Consider the following 22958-nt stretch of genomic DNA (forward strand, 5'->3'; position numbering starts at 1 on the left):
GGGTCTGTGGTGTGGAGCTGAGCTGAAGAAGCCTTGGGAAAAGGTGAGCTGGCCCAGAGCCCAAGAGGACATAGGGCGGCTCAATCAGGGAGCTGAAACCACAGAGCTGGATCAAGGCAGGGGTGGTGAGGGAATCAGAGAGCAGCTCAGGCCTTCCTGGCCCTTTTCCTGCACAGAAACCCATCTGCATCCTCTGGTGTTAGGGGCGGTGCTGGCCCTCTCCTTCCAGGGTGGTGCTGCCTGTACACACCTCACACGCTACAGTACTGGGGGTCGTCAGAGACATCCAGGGCAAGGTCCACTGGTCCCCACCAAGTTAAAGGCTCTGTCCCCCTAGGTGGTGCCCCTGCGGGCTGTTGTGGCCGTGCCCGAGCTGCAGCTCTCCACCAGCTGGGTGGACTTCGGGACCTGCTTCGTGAACCAGGACCAGGTCCGGGAGGTCTACTTGATGAACCTGAGTAGCTGCCGGAGCTACTGGGCTGTGCTGACAGGTGAGTCGTGCCTCCCACTGGCTCCCTGCTCCCCTGTGCTGCAGGCCTGCGTGCCCTGTGCCCTTGTCCTGCGTGCCCTTGTCCAGGACCACCTGGGCATCTCTGCACAGCTGGCCAGTTCCCCAATCCCACAGGCAAGACCAGCAGCGCACAGCCAAGATGCTGGGTGGGAGTCCGCTCCCTGTGTTGTGTGTCCCTTCCCTTATGCAGGTCAGCAGGAGCCAGACAAGGACCCTGTGGCCTTCAGGGTCTCCCCAAGCAGTGGGCTGCTGGAGGCACGACTGGGCAACGCACCCCCAACCTCCATCACCCTCCAGGTTTCCTTCACTGCCAGGTACAGCCTCTCATCATCTCACTGGCACTGCCTGCGGGACCCAGAGCCCTGGCCCAGGGCCCTTGCCTCATCTCAATCCCTGCTCCCCACAGGAGCTGTAAGCTGTACAAGTCCACATTGGTGGTAGAAGGTGTGCTTGGTGAGAAATCCTGCACCCTGAGGCTCAGGGGTGAAGGCTCTTATGATGAGAAATATGAGTCACCCCACCAGCTCTAGGCCCTACCCCCATCCCAGAAATAAACACACTGAGAGTTACAACCAGGTGTGCTGGGCACCCGCTGCAATGAAGGGACCCCCTTCCAGGTCTGTGTGTGCCCTGTGTCCTCAGAGGTGGAGCAGTACAAAGAGTAGGTCACCCACAGGAGAGCAGGGCACTTAAGGATGGGTGTTCAGACTGAGCAGAGGCAGGACCAGCATAGCAGGAACTGGACCTTCGGAAAAAGCCCATCCACTAAGACAACACATTTACTATGTCTGCTGCACATTCCGTCCACAGGCCCTTTCCCCCAGGAACCACATGGTAGCCTTGTGGGCTGGGTGACCCAACCCCAGCCGACTCTCTCCCCTCCAGAGACGCGTGACACCTCACGCTTCCTGTACCGTATCATCATTGTTCACAATATCCGAGTTAGTGGAGGCACCTTGCTTTGCCACCATCGGTGCTAGAGGTGCCCAGATATCACTTCTGTAGTGTTGCCACCAGAGCAGTGGGTAGTGCCTCTGGTCTGGGCCTCCCTCAGTTTCCAGGGTATTCGAAGACCGCAGCAGCACCCATGCCGGTCCCGATACACATGGACACCACCCCGTATGCCCTGTGGAAGAAAATGTGTTGGTTGTGTGAAAGCCGAAAGGGCAGAATCAAATCACCAAGCTCTCCCCGGGCCCAGCTGAGCTGGGTGGACCAAGGCCTTCGCGGGCACAGAAGATGCCAGACCTCAGGGCGAGCGTTGCCCAGCCGGCCCACTGAGGCACACACAGGGTGGCAGATGCTTGCTTCCCCTGCACGGCTAGCCCGCAGGGAAAACAGGCACCCCACCCACCTCCTCCCCTTGGAGTTTGTGTGAACACCTCAGCTGGTCAGTTGGGCCATCCGCACCACCCCACCGCCCCGCCACCCCGACGGGGGTCAGCCTCACCTCTTCCCACGGCGCTTCAGCTCATTGAGCAGCGTGATGACCTGCCGAGCCCCAGTGCAGCCCAGCGGATGGCCCAAGGCCACTGCCCCCCCTAGAGGGTTCACCTTCTCAGGGGGTAGTTTCAGCTTCTCCACACAGTAGAGGGCCTGAAGGGAGGCAGAGCGTCAGCCGCAGCTCCCTCCCCAGTCCCCTGCGCCACCACCCAGGCCATGGTGCAGAACAAAGTCTCACCTGACTTGCAAAGGCCTCATTGATCTCAAAGATGTCTATGTCATCAACTGTCAGCCCTGCAGGTGAGAGGAAAATGCCTGAGCTGACCCAGTGGCCACTCAGTCTCCCTGGGGCCTCACACTACCCATGGTCTGTAGGCTGCCCATAGTGTCTGTCCCTGTTCCAGATGTGTGAGTGGGTCTCAGCTGTGGGGTCAGGGTGCTAACTTGCCCCACCGTCACCCTGCAGCACCCAAGGCCCACCTCAGGTCTCTGCCCACACCTGCCTCTGGCACTAGCACAAGAGGCAGGAACTGGATCCAAACCTAGGGTGGGAAGGAGCCATCTCACCTGCTTTTTCCAAAGCCACAGGGATGGCATAGGCAGGTCCAATGCCCATGATGTCCGGCGGGACCCCGACCACTGCATAGGACCTCAGGATCCCAAGGATGGGAAGGCCCAACTCTTTTGCCTTGGACCTCCGGGCCAGCAGGAGGGCAGCAGCCCCATCACTCACCTGGCTAGAGTTTCCTGGAGGCAGATCACATGGTTAACGAGGTATTGGGGCAGGGCTGAGGGGGTCCACACCTTTCACGTGCACCTTGCCTGGTGGCTCCAGGCCCCCCATGGAGAATGCCCAGCATGGAAGCAGCCCCATCCTCACCCCCGCCCCCTGCCACAGCCCAGTCTCACCAGCCGTGGTAGAGCCCCCCTGCTTGAAGGCAGGCTTCAGTTTGGCCAGGCCCTCCATGGTGGTGTTGGGGCGGATGCCCTCATCCTGGGCCACGGTGATGCTCTTCTCATTGCCCTTGTCATCGTAGACCGTGGTGGTCACAGGCACAATCTCAGCCTGGAAACAGCCCTTGCTCTGGGCTCTGGCTGCCCTGCCAGCACCATGGACAGCCAGGCTCAGGCTCCCGTGGGGTTACCTTCCTTCCTGAGGTCCCTTCCTGAGGCTTCCAGCCCCCGCCCTTTGGGACAGACATGCAAAGCTCAGGCTGCTAAATGTCAGGACACGCACACCTTGGGGGAGTGCAGAGGGGCTGGGCAGGTCCCTAACTTACTACCCTGCCTGTCCTGGAAGTGGGGAGCAAAGGGTTTTACAGGGCCTTCTTGTCCCTGAACCTTATATCTTCAGAAGCTGGTGTATCACAACCTCAAGGGGAGTGGGAGGTTTGGAAGTGGGGGGTCCCCTCTGAGCCCTTTACCCAAGAAGGACTAAGCCAAACTGAAGCTGGAGCCAAGGAAATTCATGCAGGTTTCTGCTAACTTTTGTGTTCAGTCCCACCAGCTCAATTCTATCTGTTCCACTTCCACTCATTTAAAACGACATATACTAAACTACTTGATGCATCTTAGTATTTAAACAGTATAAAAGCACAAAGGATTTTAGGGTGATCCTTGATTATTATGAGCAAAATATAAGGGCCCAGGGCATAGCCACAAAGAGAAGGCCGTAGCTTTCACCAAATTCTCAAGAGTTACTTGACCTGAGTTGCTAACAACCACTGCATCAGAGCAGCCAACCTGGCTGGATGCTTTGCTCCCTCCTCTTGCTGTCCTCTCTGGGCAGCTGGGGGCTTGCCAACTACAGCCTTCCCCTGCCTCATGATGCTACCCCAAACTCAGGAGTGGTCCAGAAGCTGGGATGCCAGGGGCCCTAGCAGTGCCAGCTTCACCCTCCAGGTTATCCAGAAAAGCCTGCAGTTAACTGTGTCTCATCACCAAACCACAGCCAACTAAAGAAGGGCCCTGGCCCTCTTATGCTCTCAATGAAGAGATGAGGAAACAGAGGCCCACTTAGAAAGACACTTGGGGTGAACAGAAGCTAACAGGACATGGAAGTGCCAACGGCACAGTGGCCCTGGCTCTCACCCATTTCCCCCTACTGGGAGCTGGAGGCTACTGCCCAGGTGCGGCCTCGGGGCAGCTCCACTCCAGACCACTTAAGACAGCTTCAAAATCTCTCTCTCTAGCGCTTTAAACATCCCACCCCAAACAGTACTCACTTTTGCTGGGAAGCCAGTGCAAAGGTATCCTGCTTCTCCCTTGAAATGCCAAACCGCTTAGCTACGTTCTCTGAGGTTATCCTAGAACACAGACAGCAAAGAGTGCGCACGTGGTCCGGCCTGGGGTCAGGGTCAGACTGTAGAGCTGCACTTGGAACTCTGGGCCCCCGGGGCTGGGGCAGGAGGGTCAGTCCCTGCCACAGAGACAGGAGTGGCGACTCAGGGCGGAGCTAGGGCCACAGGGAGGGAGTTGATGATGCTGGCTGGACCCTTAGGAGCTTGTACACCAGAAGGCAGGGGTGGAGATGCTAACAGCCAACTCTTGGCCAGCTTCTCCAGTGGCTCAAGGAAAACTGCTTTGCTGTGGGGAGATGAGCAATGACACATCCCCTCTGGGAGGCCACAGCGGGGCTTTCTGCTCCCCGCAGCTGGAGCCTACCCTCACCTGGGAAGCCCAGAGCCACAGGGGGCCTTCCGGCCTGCAGTTCTGGCTTTACAGGCTTCCCTCGGAGAGGGTTCCTGGATGTGGAGGCATCACACATCTCACACATTCAGTGGAGCCAGGACTCCCTGCCAGTGGACCGGGGGCGGGGGCAGCTCAGGGACACTGGCTGCGGATCTCAGCTGCTCTGCAAATGCTATGTGCCTGTGATGCTGCCTGGACAGGGCCCAAGTTCCCTCCTCAGCATGGCTGGTGAGCAAAAGCCTCTCACTTCCTCAACTTTCTAGGCCTCCAGAGTTTGGGGTGCAGCTGCCACTATGCCTTGTGTGACTGAGCCCCTCAGGGTAGGAGTGACAGGCTCCACCACATGTAAAAAGGCATAGAATGGACTGAAGGCCTGGGGAAAGGGAAGTCAGGGCAGCGATGGGTCCCATGCCCAAAGTCCCTGCAGAGCAGACCAGGCCCAAAGGTTTGAGGCCACAAGATCATCCAAGTTCCCGCAGCCCTGCTCTGGGCCAGGCAGGGAGCTGAGGGGGACAGGCACACGGTGGGCACTTACCCCATGGGTATCAGGCAGTCTCTGGCCTTCTCCTTCTCCACCAGGCGTGAAGAAATATTTCCAGGGTTCCCTCTGTCCCCCAGGGTCATGGACTCCACCCTGAGGAGGAGGTAAGCTTCAGTAGGACTCCCGAGAAAGTGCTAGGGAACAGCCAGGGAATCCCTGGAAATCCAGTGGGCTGTCAGGGAGCCCCAGGGGCAGGGCATGCACTGGCCAGCCAGAGCTGGGGGTGCAGAGCTGCTGAGCCCCGCCTCCACCACACCCCCACCCCCGGGCACAGTCCACATTCCTCAGCAGGGCCCTGCTTCCCACACAACTGCTGCTGCAGCCCATGGGCAGTCTCCAAGGGAAGTGGCCCAGTGTTGGCCACAGTGAAGGACACATCTAACAAGCCTGGGCCCTACCCTCGGGGGCCACAAATTCAGAAAAGAGAAGAGACAAGTATTTTAAAAGCTGCACATCAAAGAGCAAGCTAACCTACACCGATGAGAAGGTGCTACAAGCCAAAGAGAAGACGAAATCTCAGTTTAGTGTAGTCCAAAGGGGCTTCCTGGAGGTGGCAGAACATAAGGCCTCAAAGGATGCTAACACATCATCTTGACTGCACACATTTCATTTGCCCAGGGCTATTTTTAAAAGTCTTTTCAGGGACTAGAGTACTTTCGAACAGTGTCATATGACATATGCCCTAGAGTGTTAGTTGTCATTACTACTCCATTTATCTTCTCATCAGCTTCAACAGAGCGAAGCCAGTTATCCCCATTTTATAGATTAGGATGCTGAGGCCCAGAGAGGCTGAGTGAACTTGTTCATGGTCACTTGGCCAGGAGCCAAATTTAGGAAGTCCACCTCCAGAGCTCATTCCCACCTAGGAGATCCTGGACTACTTGTCCTGACCAAAGTCTATGGGGAAGAGTCAGCCTGTGACATGGGGGACAGTCCTGGCCAAGACTTTTTTTTTCTCCTTTGTCTTTTTATTTAGGGCTGCACCCATGGCATATCGAGGTTCTCAGGCTAGGGATCTAATTGGAGCTATAGCTGCTGGCCTACGCCACAGCCACGCCAGATCCGAGCTGCATCTGCGACCTACACCATAGCTCACGGTAACGCCAGATCCTTAACCCACTGATCGAGGCCAGGGATCAAATCCACAACCTCATGACTCCTAGTCAAATTCATTTCTGCTGTGCCACCAGGGGAACTCCCTGGCCCAGACTCTTAATACCCTAGTAGCACGGTCATCAACCTTCTTGGGGACTCAGATCTCCTCTAGGAAACTCACACAGGCTCCAGCTTTCTCCTCAGGTTACCCACACCCCCTTCCCTCCTCTAGTAAGACAGAGGGACGTGAGCGAAACCAGAGGGCAGCCTGGACATGGCCTTTGCCTGGCCAAAGTCCCTGTGGTATGCTCTTTGGGCTTAGCTTCAACTGCAGACACAGGGCACTAGAGCAAATGCAACTGGCACAGCTCTGAGATGGCCCAGTAGGGCTCCCATCAAGCAACACTAAGAAGAAGAACTGAGAGGTGATGGAGCATGTTAGAATCCCAGGGCTGCTGGCCTCCCCCAGCCCACCAGTGCCCTGGCTTCAGCCCCTAGCATCAGATGCCCCTTTCTCCCTGGAGGCACACCCAGTACCACTGCAGCTCCACATGCTGAGACCAAAGATGGAGTCACAGCTGACAGTGACCAAACCACCACAGATCTTACCACGTTCCTCAGAACCCAGTAGGCAGAAGTTTCCACCTTGGTCAGGGTAGGGGACAGACAGCCTGATAAAACGAAGAGACTAGTTCCGTAAGAGGCAGCTGTCCCTGGCTTTAGGGAACCAAAACTTCTATTTCTCTCTTAGCAGCGGATCATGAATCAACAGGGCCCCAGAAAGAAACCCAAGTGCTGGCTTTTCTCAAAATGCTTGCCCACATTTCGAGCCTGACACATTTCCCAGGGAGAAGGCTCTTCAATGCCAAGTTCCTCTCCTCAATGGTGCTGAGAGAGGTGAGCAGTCCTGAGAAGTCAGAACTGGAGGTTGCTTCTGAGTGGAATTTGTAGGAACCACCCCGAGCCAAACCCCCTGAAACAGCCAGGGGAGAATCCTGAAATCCTGGCCTCTGAGAACCCAGGAGATGAAAATTAGTTTCACTGTTATAAGTTGGTTAATAAGTTCTGGCAGAAAGAAATTCTTACCCACAAGCCATGCCAATGTCATAAGACCCATTTCTGATGCCACCTGCAACAAAAGCATTCCATAAACATCCTTCCCAGAGTTCATCTGTCCTGGAAACAGGGGAGCCTTTTCCCCACCTGGTCTCTAAGTAGAACTCAGCCCCAGCCTGAGATGGAAGACCCAGGACTGCCCAGAGAAGGCTGGGGACTGTGGTGAGAGGCTCTGCTCCCCTCTTTCTGTGCTTATGGTCCTCTCAGAAATCCTTACTGCTCACCCAGCAGACGATGACTCTGCTGATCCAAACCCACAGAGCCAGGACCAAGGTCAGTGGCCATCACAACTCAGCCCACCCAGTCACAACTTACCAGCTATGTTGGCCACTGCCTGGAGCCCCGACGAACACTGTCTATTGACAGTGGACAAAGGCACAGTCTCTGGGATGTCACTGAAATAGAAAGTGAGACCACAGAGTTAGCCCCCTCTCACCTGCCAGGCTTTCAGGGAAAGCAGGCCTGTGCTCCTGGCCAATAAGACTGCCCCATCAGGGGGGCAGAAAGACCAGGGGAACAAATCTAGCAGCCCCACCCCCATTCCAGGCCTGATCCACACCAGGCAAATCCCAACTCTGCAAGCACACGCCCTCCCAGCCTGTGATTCTCCCCAACCAAGGCCAAGCACAGCCCAAAGGCAAGAAAAGCCCGGGTGGGCCACAGAGAAACCTCCTCTCTCTTCCTCTGAAGAGTCAAAAAGGAAAACTATCCATCTCTATTTCCCCCAAAGAACAGCAAAGTGGGCCTGTTGCTGGGACAGAGAACCAGAGCACAAGAAATATCTAAAGGATAAGGCCAGAAACCATTCCCACTCCCCAGCCTCACTAGTGAACATATGTCCTCTTATGTTCCCATTCTCTCTGGAAAGTCTGTTCTCAGCTGGACAAAGAACCCCAATGGGCACCAAGTATTTTAACATCTCTTCTTCTGGTGGGTCCCCCCAGGCTTTCACACTGGTTCCAGCCCTGGATGCTAGTGGGGCTGTTCCTGCCAATGTAACCTGCACTGGCCAAAGGTACAAAGCCCTGGAAAAATCCCCAGAACCTCAGGGGTGAAAGTACTCTGGTGATTCAGACATGCAGCCAGGGTTGGCAATTCCTAGGCTAATACTCAGGCCAGGCTTTACTGAGACCCTCTCTGGTATATAGATTTCTAAGCCCCTGAAGCCTAGGGTCCCCTAATTCCCCATACCTAGTTACCACCCCTTCATCCAATCCACCAAGTGTTCACTAAATACCTACTCAGTATGAGGCACCACCCAAACGATGCTGGCATGCTTCTAATACAGTGCTCCAGAGATGCCTGACCACACAGAGAAAGTGAATCAACTAGCAGAGACTACAATAACAGAGCAAGACGGCAAAGCACATCACAAGGAAGCACATGGCCATGGGAGTTCCCTAGTAGTCTAGGGGTTAGGACTCAGTGCCTTCACTGCAGCAGCCCAGGTTCAATCCCTAGTCTGGGAAGTAAGATCCCACATCAAGCCACACCTTCACTGCAGCAGCCCAGGTTCAATCCCTAGTCTGGGAAGTAAGATCCCACATCAAGCCACACCGTGCCCTCCCCCCACAAAAAAGAGGAAAAACAAAAGGAAGCACATAGCCAGCTACTGGAAAGTGGGCCCTCATTTTAAGTCCAGAAGCTTGCGGAATTCAGGTCAAAATGGTGAAATTGGGAATTCCCAGTGTGGCATAACGGGATCAGTGGTGTCTCTGGGGCACTGAGACACAGGTTCAATCCCCAGCCCAGTTCAATCCCCAGCCAGGCACAGTGGATTAAGCATTGCCTCAGCTGTGGTGTAGGTTGCAACTGGGGATCTGATCTGATCCCTGACCCAGGAACTCCATATGCTGCACGCCACCCCTGCCCTCCAAATGGTGAAAGTGTGGGCAGGATTTAACTAGGACAGAGAGAGGAGGTAGGGACAGCACTGCAAGGGGAGAGAATGACCAGCCTAGGGCAGAAAGCAGCTGACGGGCTGGCTGAAAGAGGATGCAGCTGGAAGGTTAAGACTGGAGCCAGATGGTGGGATTCTGTGAACTCCAGCCTAAGCAGTCTGAGTCTCTCCAAGTTTCTCCCAGTTCTGTCAGTTTTCCTATTCCTTCACTGGTTAAGGTTCCTCTTACTACTTCTTCACACAGCTAGGAAAACAAAGCTAAGTGGTTCTTAAATCTACATGTGAAAATCATGTAAATGTCTTCCCCTGTCTCAGAACAGCAAGTGGTAAAAGGCAATTCATCAGGGCCCCCTGGACTATCCCTCATCCTGGGGTTCCGCCCTATCCCCAAGTCTCAGCTGATGGGCTATGCTTTTCAGGTCCCAGCTTGTCCAAATAGTGTCTAAAAAGCTCAAGAGGACAAAGTTCATACAAAAGCCAAAACAAGCTGACTGGGGGGAGGGGGGCGGGGAATCAGGCCACAGAGGACTTTTGCTCTGCTCCTGCTTGTTCTGGTTCAGCGTTGGGTAACAAGCCCTCCATTCAAAGTAGGGGAAAGGTAGTGTTCTTGAAAGCAGGGCACTGAGGAGCCCCGTTACGTCCAGGTCTGATGCCCAACCCCAATCTTCTCCCACCAACAGGCTGAGTCCCCTGCAGCATAAACCCACACATAAGTCTGAAAGGCCAATCCAGAGCTAGAACTAGAAAAGTTTACCTCAGAAACTGGGCGATTCGGGCCATGACTGCTCCAGCCCCGGGCTGAAGCACATTTCCTGTGGACAACAAACCTCTATTCAGTGCCAGGCAGTGCTCTGGCCATTAAGGTACAGCTGTGATCACCAGAGAAGGGGCATTCCAGATCTTTTTCCAGAAACACTGGAATTTCAAGGTCTGGAGGAAGGGGAGCCAGCTATCCAGCAGCTTGTCCTGGCCATACACTAGATCCAATTCCTGAGAGGCCCAAACTCCCTTTCCTATGCACCCTGCTTTTCCAAACCAGCACACACTGGGCATGGCACCTATATTTAAAGGTAGCATGGAAAGAAGAATGAAGTGCAAAGCTTGAAGTCTAAGGAAGTAGTCCTGTCTGTCAGGAAAATATTTCTGAAAATGCACACCCTGAGTGTCCTCCACCAAGCCCTGCTGGCACTCCAGGGGTGAAACAATCATTCCTGACCTAGGGGTGGCATCTATATGATGAGGCTCTCACTATATAATGTTATGTTTCCAGGCTGGAGCAGCAGAGGTGGGGAAAGGACTGAAGGTCAAGAGGCACTGGATTCAGGTCTAAGCGCTGCTGAAAATTCCCCAGGCCTCAGTTTCTCCATCTGTAGGTCAGAAGCTGGACTCGATTTTTTTGTTTTCTGCTTTGTCTTGGCCCTGCCAGTGGTACGTAGAAGCTCCCCAGCTAGGGATGCACCCGTGCCATAGCAGTGACATGAGCCAATGTAGTGACAACGCCGGATCCTTAACCCTCTCAGCCACCAGGAAACTCCTGGACCAGATGGTTTTTGACGCTCCCTCTGTTCTGCATAGACAGGACGTCCTTAACCAGTGAAGGAATAGAAAACCCTGGTCTCTGTGTCTCCTAGGGTGTTCTCAAACCCCTGTGCCAAGACTCTTGGCGTTGAAATGTCTATCACCTGACACCCCTCCTTTATACCGTACTAAATATGCACAAGGTACCGGAGGCAGGAGTAGAGGGCGGAAGACCTAAAAAGATGATTAAATTCAGCTGCTTCGAATCTGTGACATTCCCCTCAGGGAAAACACCTGGCAGGTGGAGCAATGTTTGAGGAGGGGTTTGGCGGGTTGGGAAGGCGAAGCCCGAGCACAAGGCCCGGATTAGTGTGCTCACCCACGCAGATATCCCCTAGCTGGGCTGGGCTCAGCTTGACATCCTGGAGAACCGCGGTCATGACTGCAGAGAGAAGCTCGTCAGGGGTGGTGTCCTGCAGCGAGAAGCGCGGCCGAGATAATCCCCCGCTGGCGGCGGAGCTCGGGATTCCCGGGAACCCTCGCTCTCCAAGTCGCACCCCAGAGAGAGCGGTCGCAGCTCGAGCGCGGAGACCCTACCGACGCCGAGGGAAACCGAACAGAGGAACCAAGACCCCAGCCCTCCCTGGGCATCCGTCTCACACCCAGCGCCCCGGGCCAGGGGCCTCACCTTGAAGCCGCCGCGGCCGGATCGGCCAATGGCTGTGCGCCGTCCGTGCACCACCACTATGTCCTCCGCCGACGCCAGAGGATGGCTGCTGCTACAAGGTTCGGCCTGCGGCGCCGGCGCCAAATCCGAAGTGGGCTGGGCCTTCAAGTGGCCCAGCACAACCTGCAGCCTCCACATCGCGTAACTCGGCGGGGTAAATCTTCAGCCAGCAGACCACTGAAGACCGAAGCCAATAGACCACCACCCGCGCAGGAACTACACTTAAGTCCACCGGGTCCTAAACCCCGCCCACGGCTCCTAAGCCCCGCCCACGGCTCCGTGCGTCTAACAGGCCCTTCCCTCTAAAGAGTCTCGCCCCAGCCAACCAGAAGACGAATTTGCCTGAGGTCCCGCCCCCAGCCGCAAATCAAACCTCCTAAAGCTGGACCCAAGAGGATCTTTCCACTCAAAGCCCGCCTACAGGAGCCTGCAGCTGCGAGCCGGTAGGTGAACTTTCCTGAAGCCCCGCCCAGAAATGCAGTTCGGAAACCTTACCGCTTGCAGCTCCGAAACCTTTCCGCTTGCAGCTCCGCCTACCCGAGGCGGGTCTCCAGAAGTTCCTTCCGTGTCTTGAACCAAACTTCGCCACTGCCAGGATTTCCTTTCCCTACAACCCTGCCCACTGCCCGCCGCCAAACAGAAGGCGGGCCTGTCAGAAGCGCCGCCTACAGCTTCTGGCTCGGCGCTCTTACCCTTTCCTAACTTTCTCTTCAGTCTCCCCCAAGCTGGGGGACCTAAATAATTCCGAGACCGCCCAGAGCCAACCCAGACGAGCTTGTGCTCTCCTGGGAAATCTTTCGAGAGGAACTGGGAACTCTGGGACGGTAGGAGAACGGATCGTATAAAGGTGCCGAGATGAGACAGGCTCCCTATCTGGAGAAAGGGCCTCATACTTTTTTTTAAATAACAATTTTACAGTCATTGGGGATGGTTTGATTAGTGCCCACCTCCGCCACTAGGCTGGGGTCTCTAAGGCAGGGAAAGACTCTGTATCCAGGGTGCCTGCAATATACTTGACACTTAACAGGTGATCACTAAATACCTATCGAATGAGCGAATGAATCAAAACTCCCCAGATCAGGACGGCGTTCCCTGCCTCCTGAAGAGCAAGGCCAGGTGCCTGCTTGACTCTCAGCGGAAATGTGTTTTCCCATACCCCAGAGGGTAGTACCGGGGTTCTCTTCGACGCGGAAGGCCAGTGTGTCCTGTTATCCCAATCACGGAGGATGAGACCCCCACTTTTCAAGGGTCCTCAGGCTCCAGAAGGCAGTATGCCTTTTCCCACCTCCACCTCTGAGTGCACAGCCGAGGATTTCCCCGTGGTCTTAGAGGCAGGATTGCGTGTTCCACCAAAATTTGGTGTTTGGGAGACGGCAGAGCCGATGCCTGTCCCCTTGCCCCTTCCCCACCATTCTGGAGGGCAGGACCGTATGAACCCCTCAGATCCCCAATGGAAAGGTTGTAATTCCACCAGAACGCAAAGGGCAAGGTCCCTGTTTCCTATAACCCTCCAAGGAGGGTCGTCGTCCCACCGCCGTAACAGACCCTTGAAGACAGGAGGAAAGACAGCTTCACGGACCTCAAAAGGCAGGTTCCCAGGCTCCACAACCCCCGTCCCCCGAGATCCTGAGAGCTGAGACGGGGCGTCCCCCACCTCCACACATCTGCTGGGCTCCAGATTGTAGGGCAGGGTGGCGCTTCTCGGAAAGAGAAACAGGCGGGGCGGGACCAGGAGGGCGGGGTGGCTTTATGGGAAGGAGGAAGCACAGGCCCACAAGGCGACTCGACAGCGCGGAGGCTCCCCGGCGGCCCGCCATGGCTGAAGGAGGCTCCGGAGCGGAGTCCGCGCCCCCCACCCCCTCCATGTCCTCCCTGCCTCTGGCAGCGCTCAATGTGCGAGTGCGGCACCGCCTGTCGCTCTTCCTAAACGTGCGGACGCAGGTGGCTGCGGACTGGACTGGGCTGGCGGAGGAGATGAACTTCGAGTACCTGGAGATCCGGCGGCTGGAGACGCATCCCGACCCCACGCGCAGCCTGCTGGACGACTGGCAAGGACGCCCTGGCGCCTCGGTGGGCCGCCTGCTCGAGCTGCTTGCCAAGCTGGGCCGCGACGACGTGCTGGTGGAACTGGGGCCCAGCATTGGTGAGGACGTTCTCTTCGCCGCATATCCAAGTTGCCAGGGTGGGGGTGGGGGTGTGTGAAGGCGCTGACCTTCACTCGCCTCAGCATCCATCCCTCCTTTCCCGCCTGGGGTGGAGGGTGGTGGTAATCTAGGGGTAAAGAGGGAGACACTGGAGGCAGCATGTATGGGGGAACCGCGCAGAACCAGTTCCCTCTTTCAATAGCCGGGTATGATAGGGGCTAGAGAAAGGAGGTGAAGGCCTGGAAAGGCAGAGAAGGAAGGAAACAGCTCAGGCAAAGGCTTTCAAGCAGGTCCAGGAATCAGAATTGGGATCCTCTGTAGGGGACTTGGGACTGCTTCAAGTAGAGCAGCAGGGCAGATAAGGGACTGAAAGCTGACAATCTTGGAAACCTCAGGTTCCTAGAAAATGCATCCTTTTCCGCTACTTGCTGACACGTATCTGCACAGGCATGGGGACAGTGGCCCATAGATGGGCACACCTTGCTTGGTTGGGGCCACTGCCCTAGCTGCACATAAACCACCAGTCTCCTGAGTTCTTATATGCCCTGCTCACATCAGCTGTGGATCCTAAAAGAAGCAGATTGTGGATTCTATTCTCAGGAGCCCTACCTAGGAAGTGGGAGTCAGGGGGGCAAAGAGAGAGAGACACACAAGCCTGAACTTAATGTCTTCCATCACAGCCAGAACACCACTGACATCCCTTTACAATGGCCAGAGACAGGTGGGAGCTCACCTTTTCAGAGCTGTTAAACTCTGGATGGCACCAATGGGCTGGAGAAGCCCCGGAGCCAACATGACCTGGGAGGTGGGACAGGGGCTGGGTCTGGACTGTGGAAGAGGCACGGAGTACCTCTGGGGAGCTGGCCACACTTTGTCTCTTCCTCACAGAAGAGGACTGCCGAAAGTATATTCTGAAGCAGCAGCAGGAGGCAGCTGAGAAGCCTTTACAGGTGGACTCTGTAGATAGCAGCATCCCTTGGATGTCAGGCATCACCATTCGAGATGACCCCCTGGGTAAGTGCCCAGTACTTCCTTCCTAGGCCACAGGACACTGCGGTGTTAAGAGCATGGATGTGGCACTTTGGGCAAGACACTTAATCTCTCTGAGCTTTATTTTCCTAAGAAACAGGAAGAGTAGTAGTCTTATCTCTGGGTTTGGCATGACAGTTTCATATGATGTATCTGTCTCATGGTCAGCCTAGGGCTTAGCTGGGGGGTGGGGGTAGGGTGCTCATCTTTCCTCTCCTAGGAAAGACCCTTTCTCTGAATAGTGTCATCTCAGAATTGTGTAGGGTCTGGGACCAGGGGTGCTTAGTCTTGGGGCACCTGACTGGGTTCCTCCCCAGCCATCCTGTAGAGCTCTGACCATAACCCTTGTGCTCTGCACCCAGGGCAAATGCCTGAGCATTTTGATGCCTTCATCTGCTACTGCCCCAGCGATATCCAGTTTGTGCAGGAGATGATCCGGCAGCTGGAACAGACCAACTATCGGCTGAAGTTATGTGTGTCTGACCGAGATGTCCTGCCTGGCACCTGCGTCTGGTCCATTGCTAGTGAACTCATTGAAAAGAGGTTGGCTAGGTGGCCAAGGGACAAGTGGGTGGGTGTACAAAGCCCTGCCAGGGATCCTGATGCTGAGATCCTCCCAGCTGGACCCTGGCTAGCCTGAGAACAGGGGACACCTCTAAAGGCTGTCCCATGGGGGTGTGCTGAACAAGGTCACCACAGTGCCTGCAGCCTGCTCACTCTCCCGTAGGTGCCGTCGGATGGTAGTGGTTGTCTCTGATGATTACCTGCAAAGCAAGGAATGTGACTTCCAGACTAAGTTTGCACTCAGCCTCTCTCCAGGTAAGCTCCGCTCTGCTCTTGCCACAGAGGAGTAAGTGGGGTTTCAAAATGCCAGCCTTCCTTCACCAAGGGCCATGGATGCAGCCCCAAGAACTCCGGCAGGTCTCTATACACATGACTCTGTGTGTGCACATGAGTGCCCTTTGTGTGGGTGAGTGTCTGCCAGAGGTGGTTAGTTGGAAGGGGGCTGTTGTTAAGCTCTGAACTGGGGACCGATCCCATCCCACGTGGGTGAGAGCCTGCTGCCAGCTCTGCACTCCTTGGCTTGCAGGTGCCCATCAGAAACGACTGATCCCTGTTAAGTACAAGTCAATGAAGAAAGAGTTCCCCAGCATCCTGCGGTTCATCACTGTCTGTGACTACACCAACCCCTGCACCAAGTCCTGGTTCTGGACTCGCCTTGCCAGGGCCCTATCCCTGCCCTGAACTGCCCTGGGTCCCTGGGTGTGCATCCATCTGTCTGCCTGTACATGTACTTCTGCAGCTGTAGGGGGAATGTGTGTGCTCCACTGGCCTCTTGATTCCTGGACATGGCAACTCCACAGACCAGCTGAAGCCACTGTACATATCTGGACATCACATCTCATGTCCTAAACAGAACAGGCAGCAGCAAGTGGCACGCCCGCTTGCTGGGTTATAAGCCAGGACAGTGGAAACCAGAGCCAGCTGGGACTAAGAGGTGGACCAGAAGAGCCAGCTCTTACCCATCCACACATCTTAGACCTCAGTTTCTCGGTAGAGAACTATGTGGCTGTGTTCGAAGCACTGTGGGAAATAGGGAATCATTGTTCTGAGTCTCCTGGGGGAGACAAATCTTGGCTGAGAGAGAGCTGGCGGCCTGGCACATGCTGACCACTGCTGGAACCATGGCACTGCTGGGACAGCTGCTTCCACAAGGGTGCCTGCTGATGCTTTGAGGTCTCATTGCCCCACCTCACATCCCACTTCCTCTTGCCCCAGGGACAGATGGGGAACCAGGCTGGCTCAGCACAAGGAGATCTTGCATTAAGCCTGATTCCCCAATGGGTCCACCTCTCATCTGCCTCTTTGATTCCACCCAGCCTCTGCCCACCTCCAGTGTGCTAAGTCCCCAAGAGACTGGCCTGAGCGTCTGGGACTGCTTTTCATTTGTGTCAAGTGCCTGTGGTCCCATGCTCAGCTCTGCCCTGCATGAGATGGGATTCCCAACTTCTGACATCTCCATCAGCTCACCATGGCAGAATGAGCAGGTAGCCTTCCTCTTTGGACCGCCCAGAGAGAACATTCCAACCAATATTCTGTATTAACTGCCTTACGAAGTTGTTTTCTGGGACTAGTTTACAGTGACCACACAAGAGCCTCCTGCCCCAAAGCCTGTGGACACACGGACACATACAAGCTCACACGCAGAGACGCTTATACAGGTGCACACCCACCTTCATGCACACACATACAGGCATCTTCATGCACACATTTCCCTGGGTTCAGCTTCTGGATACGGCTGGATGGGACAGTCCCACCAGAGAGGGGGCTTAACCCTGGACAAAGATGGGACACGCTTGTATTCTTTTTCTCTTTTTCCCTCTTCATCGTAACCAGACTCTGGAAATGCCAGCATTTACACGTTCAGTGGAGCAGAGAGTGAGGAAAGAGGTGCTTGAATTCACATAGCCAGTTAGCGACAACAGCTATTTTCCCTCCCTGGGGGATTTGTATGTTTCCCTAGAACTCTCCTTCGAGAAGGAAATGTCATGGTCTTGGGTCTCTGTCCCAGGATAGAACTCAGGACCCTAAATCTACTAGGAAATGGCATTCTGTTCACCTCCAGCAAGGAGTAGGGCAAAGCACCTTACCTCGAGGTCTCAGGAGGGACGGGAGGGCCCTCTCTGCCTGATCTTGATGAAGCACTTAGCTGCCAGGCACCTATCCCCACGTTGATATTGGAGAGTATTTTAAAACAATTTGAAGAAAGTATTTTTCATACCTGGTTTGTATTCTTTGGGAGAATTTTAAAGAGAGCTGAGAAATGCCTCTGTTGGTAACCTCCCCTTCTGTACCCTAGGTTTATAATAAAGAGTTCTATACTTTGGGATCAGCAGTTTTCATTTTGTCTGGATGGAGTTTGGAAGCAGTAACCTGGGATAAGGCTCTCCTGGGTACGAGAAACTGGCCCCTTGGGTAGTTCCCAGTGGGTTTGCAGGGAATTCCTGCAGGCCGGGCCTTCTCCTCACAGGACCCAAACTTAGCAGGGCTGCAGGCAGAATTAGAAATAGCAGCCTCAGGGAGTTCCCACTGTGGCTTAGCAGTAATGAGCCCAACTAGTATCCATGAAGACGCAGGTTGGATCCCTGGCCTCGCTCAGTGGGTTAAGGATCCGGCATTGCTGTGAGCTGTGGTATAGGTTGTAGATGCGGCTCAGGTCCCTTGTTGCTGTGGCTGTGGTGTAGCCCAGCAGCTACAGCTCAGATTCGACCCCTAGCCTGGAAACTTCTATATGCCGTGAGTGTAGCCCTTAAAAAAAAAACAAACAAAAAAAACACAGCCTGAGCTCCCAATGCTGGGGACACTGATGAGCTCTGCCAAGCTTAGTTGGCCATGGATTGTGCCACACTCTTGAGTCCTGGCTGAGCCAGTGGGAAGGGGCTGCTCTTCCAGGCTCCAAGGAGAGTCTGGAGAATCCCCATTTCAGCTCGCAGGTCTCTGGAGAACTCAGTTATTACCAATGATGGCCATATCCTTGGGCATATCTATGTTAATCCTAAAGGTGCTGACCTATTTTTAATAGAATGTACCACTCTTTTACAGTTCACTTGAGAAAGTTTGGAAAACATAAAGGAAAAAAATCATAGTCCTAAACCCAGAGATAACTCTAGTGATCTTTTAGAGCACCCAGATATTACCAGTACCACAGCTTTTCCCTTGGTTGTGTCTCTGTTACCATGTCCTAGACCCTGAGCCTCCCGGATGCCAGAGGCTTCTGAGCCTTACCCCATGCCCTCAGGAGTCCTAGGGTATCCCTGAGGCCAGACTTTCCTCTCCAGTGTCCCCTGGGTAACAAAGCCTCAGCGTCGTAAGGACAGGACTCCCAGGGCCTGCCTGTGCCCCCAAGGCTGCAGGGGAAAGTCTTTGGATCTGTTCCTGGTCATGGCGAGGGGCCTCTGGGTACCACTGGCCATGTCACAAGGAAAGATCCTGTTCTCTCAGGTCAGGATGGTGACCTAATGCACTCACCTCACCACCCCCATTGGATCCTCACACCCCTCTCACCTCCCTCCAGCGCCTACCTCCCCATAAGCAGGGCCCCAGATATTAAGAAAGCTTCCTCTTCTCACCTCTAGTTTAGCCTCCTAGGAATTTTGATAGAGAAACCCTCTTTTCCCAATAGGGAAAATTCACTGCTGAAAATATCCAAGGCAAAAGCAGGAAGTTTTGGAGGACAGCAGCAAAGGTAAAATACAAAAATACAGATCTACATGACAATGAGCTTAGACTCTACCACAAGTCAAGGGCAAGGGAAAGAAACAGGAAGAGGGATTTCCTCCAGATTAAACAATAAAATATACTAATACAGTGTGACTATGTTAGACCCTGGTTCAAACACATCAATTATAAAAAGACATTTTGGGGTCATATATCTGATAGAGATCAATATCCAGAATAAGTGAGAACTCTTACAACTTAACAACAATATATACACAACCTAACTTAAAAATGGACAAGGGACTTGAATAGTCATCTCTCTAAAGAAGATATGCAAATAACTGAAAAGTACATGTAAGATGCTCTGTATCTATAATGATACTAACCATTAGGGAAATGCAAATCAAAACCATGATGAGATAGCATTTCGTACCCATTAGGATGGCTAATATCAAAAAATCCAGAAAATAACTTTTGATGAGGATGTGGAAAAATTGGAACCTTTGTGCATTATTGATGGATATAAAATGGTACGGTGCTGTAATATAGAAAATTCTCTAAAAAATAAAAATAAAAATACCATATAATCTAGCAATGCCACGTCTGGGTAAAACCCAAAAGAAATGAAAGCAAGGTCTCAAAGAGGTATTTGTACACCCTTATTTGGAGCAGCAGTATTCATAACATGTATGAATTGCAGCCAAAAACATGTAAGCAACTTAAGAATCCCTTGACAGATAAATAGGTAAACAAAATGCAGTATATACATATGATAGAATAGTGTTCATCCTGAAAAGAAATTAAATTCTAACATGGGCTACAATATGGATGAACCTTGAGGACATTATGCTAAGTGAAATCAGTCATCTACAAAAAGACAAATGCTGTATAATTCTACTTATAAAAAGTATCTAGAACAGCCAAATTCTTTTTTTTTCCCTTTTTTTTTTTTTTTTTCTTTTTTTTTTTTTCTTTAAGGTCTGCACCTGAGGCATATGGAAATCCCCAAGCTAGGGGCTGAATCAGAGCTCCAGTTGCTGGCCTACACCACAGCCAAGGGAATGTGAGATCCAAGCTGCATCTGCAACCTACACCGCAGCTCACGGCAATGCCGAATCCTTAACCCACTGAGAGAAGCCAGGGTCCTCATGGATCTGAGTTGGGTTCTTAACCCACTGAGCCACAATGGGAACTCCTTTTTGAAAATTTTTAAAACGTTGCATTGAAGTATAGTTGATTGACAATGCTGTGATAATTTCTGCTGTATAACAGAAGAGATTCAGGCATATATATACACACACAAATCCATTATCTTTCAGATTCTTTGCCCGCATAGATTATCATAGAATATTGGGTAGAGTTCTCTGATCTGTACAGCAGGTCCCCACACACCTACGGTCAACTAATCTATGACAAAGGAAGCAAGAATGGAGTTTCCATTGTGGCTCAGCGGGTTAAGAATATGACTAGTATGCTTGATGATGTGGGTTTGATCCCTTGCCCTCTCTCAGTGGGTTAGGACCGGCATTGCTGTGAGCTGCAGTGTAAGTCACAGATGAGGCTTGAATCTGGTGTTGCTGTGGCTGTGGGGTAGGCTGGCAACTGTAGCTCCAGCTGGACCCCTGGTTCTGGGAACTTCCATACGCTGCAGATATGGCCCTAAAAAAGAAAAGAAAAAGAAAAAAAAGATCCAGAGTGAAATGTCCAGAATTGAAAATCACTCTTTATATCAAAAATCTCACCCTGAATCTCACCAGGAAAATCTCAGCTTGAGTAAGAAAAGATAATCAACAGATGCTCACACCAAAAGGACACAGATATTGAAATTACCTGACAAAGATTTTTAAAGCAGCCAGTGTAAAAATGCTCCAGTGAGCAATTTCAGACACACTTCAAACAAATTAAAAGAGTCTCAAGCAAAGAGGAATTAAATTGGATTTTTTTTTTTCCTTTTTAGGGCTGCACTTGTAGCATATGGAAGTTCCCAGGCTAGGGGTCAAATATGAGCTATAGCTGCCAGCCTACACCACAGCCACAGCAACTTGGGATCCAAGCCCAGTCTGCGACCTACACAACAGCTCAGGGGAAGGCCAGATCCATGATCCAGTGAGCAAAGCAAGGGATCGAACTTATATCCTCATGGATATTGTTCAGATTCGTTTCCACTGAGCCCAAATGGGGACAGCCTAAATTGAAATTTTATTTTTTATTATTTTTATTTTTTAGTTTTTTGTCTTTTCTAGGGCTGCACCTGCGGCATATGGAGGTTCCCAGGCTAGGGATCGAATCGGAGCTGCAGCCACCAGCCTATATCACAGCCACAGCAATGCCAGATCCCAGCAGAGTCTGTGACTTACAGCACAGCTCATGGTAATGCTGGATCTTAACCCACTGAGCAAGGCCAGGGATCAAACCTGCAACCTCATGGTTCCTAGTCAGATTCGTTAATCACCGAGCCACAACGGGAACTCCTAAATTGAAATTTTAAAACTGAAAAAAAGTCTGAAATAAAAATCTCACTGGAGGAAGTTCCTGTTGTGGCTCAGCGATAATGAGCCCAAATAGTATCCATGAGAATGCAGGTACGATCCCTGGCTTCGCTCAGTGGGTTAAGGATCCAGCATTGCTGTGAGCTGTGGTGTAGGTCACCAAGGCTCAGATCTGGCATTGCTGTGGCTGTGGCATAGGCCAGCAGCTATAGCTCAGATTTGACTCTTAGCCTGCGAACTTCCATATGTGCAGACACAGCCCTAAAAAGTAAAAAAGTAAAAAAAAAAGGAAAGAAAAAGAAAAGAAAAAAGAAAAAACCCTCACTGGATGGAGTCTATAGTAAAATGAACTTCATGAAAGAATAATAGAAATCACCCAATCTTAAAAACAGAAAGAAGAGACTGAAAAAGAAAGGGAACTTGGGGGACTTTAAGAAAAGATCTACTATTTGTGTCACTCGGGTCCCAAAAGTACAGGAAGAACAAAGTGGAGCTTAATAAACACTCAAATAAATAAGGTTGTAAATTTCCCAAATACGTCATAGACATAAACTACATATTCAAGAAGCTGATAAAATCCCAATCAGGGTACCCTAAAGAAATTCATGCCAAGACACATCATGGTCAAACTTCTGAAAACTAATGACAATGGAAAAATCTTGAAAGCAGCCAGAGAGAAATGACAACTTCCCTATAATAGAAAAAAAAAATTGAATGATGCCACACTTCCTATCAGAAGTCATGGAAGTCAAAAGAAACGGCACAACATTTTTCAAATGCTGAAAGAAACAACTTAACTCAAAATCCCATATGTAGAGAAAATCAGGAATGAAGAGAAAATCAAGATATTCACAGATGAAGAAAAATTGTGAGAATTTGTCAACAGCAGTCTTGCCCTTAAAAAAATAGCTATCAGAAGTTTTGAAGCAGAAAGTAAATGACTGGAAAAGAAAAGTGGAGTATCAAGAAGGAAGGACAAAGGAGTGGAAATAATTTAATTCAATATGTTTTCCTTCTCTTGCGTTTTCTAAATTACATCTGATGTTTAAGCAAAGGATTAACGGTTGTGTGCAGGACAGATTAGGGAAGTTGATGAGCACTGTGGTAATTTCTACTGCAAGCAAGAGCACAAACAAAAGGGAGAAATGAAGTGACAGCTGGCTGGGAGGAGGGACTCTGGTCCCCTTTATTTCCTCTTTCCTAAAAAGATCAAAGCACGTCAGGTCCAGTCCAGTGTCCCCTGTCCTGAGTACTCCTATATCATTTGATGTGGCTCTCAATTTGTAAGGAGGAGCTATTTAAGATAGTTAAAAAACGGGGAGAGGAGTTCCTGTCGAGGATCAGCAGGTTAAGAACCCAGCTAGTATCCATGAGGATATGGGTTTGATCCCTGGCCTCGCTCAGTGTGTTAAGGATCCAGCGTTGCCATGACCTGTGATGTAGGTCTCAGATGCAGCTTGGATCTGGTTTTGCTATGGCTATGGCTACAGCTGCAATTCGACCCCTACCCTGGGAACTTCCTTATACCTTGGGTAT

The 22958-nt window shown here is 52.2% G+C and overlaps 3 protein-coding genes across 4 annotated transcripts in view; 2 read left to right on the top strand and 1 right to left on the bottom strand.

Annotated features, from left to right (window-relative positions):
• DLEC1 (deleted in lung and esophageal cancer 1) overlaps positions 1 to 1371 on the top strand; it is a 91762-nt gene extending 90391 nt beyond the window's left edge. Inside the window, 3 exon segments of the mRNA XM_021071663.1 lie at positions 338 to 491; positions 702 to 825; positions 918 to 1371. Coding sequence (XP_020927322.1) covers positions 338 to 491; positions 702 to 825; positions 918 to 1041 — 402 coding nt within the window. The 3' untranslated portion in view covers positions 1042 to 1371.
• Positions 1244 to 22958, bottom strand: part of ACAA1 (acetyl-CoA acyltransferase 1) — a 55295-nt gene continuing 33580 nt past the window's right edge. Inside the window, exons 4-15 of one of the 2 annotated variants that reach the window (XM_003132103.4) lie at positions 11504 to 13813; positions 11195 to 11288; positions 10052 to 10109; positions 7713 to 7792; positions 7368 to 7410; positions 5181 to 5279; positions 4180 to 4260; positions 2864 to 3054; positions 2522 to 2701; positions 2193 to 2248; positions 1962 to 2107; positions 1244 to 1637 (exon numbers count right to left, since the gene is read on the bottom strand). In XM_003132103.4, coding sequence (XP_003132151.1) covers positions 1562 to 1637; positions 1962 to 2107; positions 2193 to 2248; positions 2522 to 2701; positions 2864 to 3054; positions 4180 to 4260; positions 5181 to 5279; positions 7368 to 7410; positions 7713 to 7792; positions 10052 to 10109; positions 11195 to 11288; positions 11504 to 11680 — 1281 coding nt within the window. In that variant the 5' untranslated portion in view covers positions 11681 to 13813 and the 3' untranslated portion in view covers positions 1244 to 1561. Of the gene's footprint in view, positions 1638 to 1961; positions 2108 to 2192; positions 2249 to 2521; positions 2702 to 2863; positions 3055 to 4179; positions 4261 to 5180; positions 5280 to 7367; positions 7411 to 7712; positions 7793 to 10051; positions 10110 to 11194; positions 11289 to 11503; positions 13814 to 22958 lie in introns of those variants that run through there. The other variant, XM_021071664.1, reaches the window with a different exon arrangement.
• Positions 13351 to 15968, top strand: MYD88 (myeloid differentiation primary response 88). Its single transcript, NM_001099923.1, is given in 5 exon segments — positions 13351 to 13685; positions 14575 to 14700; positions 15078 to 15258; positions 15443 to 15534; positions 15806 to 15968. Coding segments are annotated over 5 exon segments (882 nt in total). The 5' UTR covers positions 13351 to 13357; the 3' UTR covers positions 15961 to 15968.

The sequence above is a fragment of the Sus scrofa genome, chromosome 13 (assembly GCF_000003025.6).
Source record: "Sus scrofa isolate TJ Tabasco breed Duroc chromosome 13, Sscrofa11.1, whole genome shotgun sequence".
NCBI classification, from domain to species: domain Eukaryota; kingdom Metazoa; phylum Chordata; class Mammalia; order Artiodactyla; family Suidae; genus Sus; species Sus scrofa.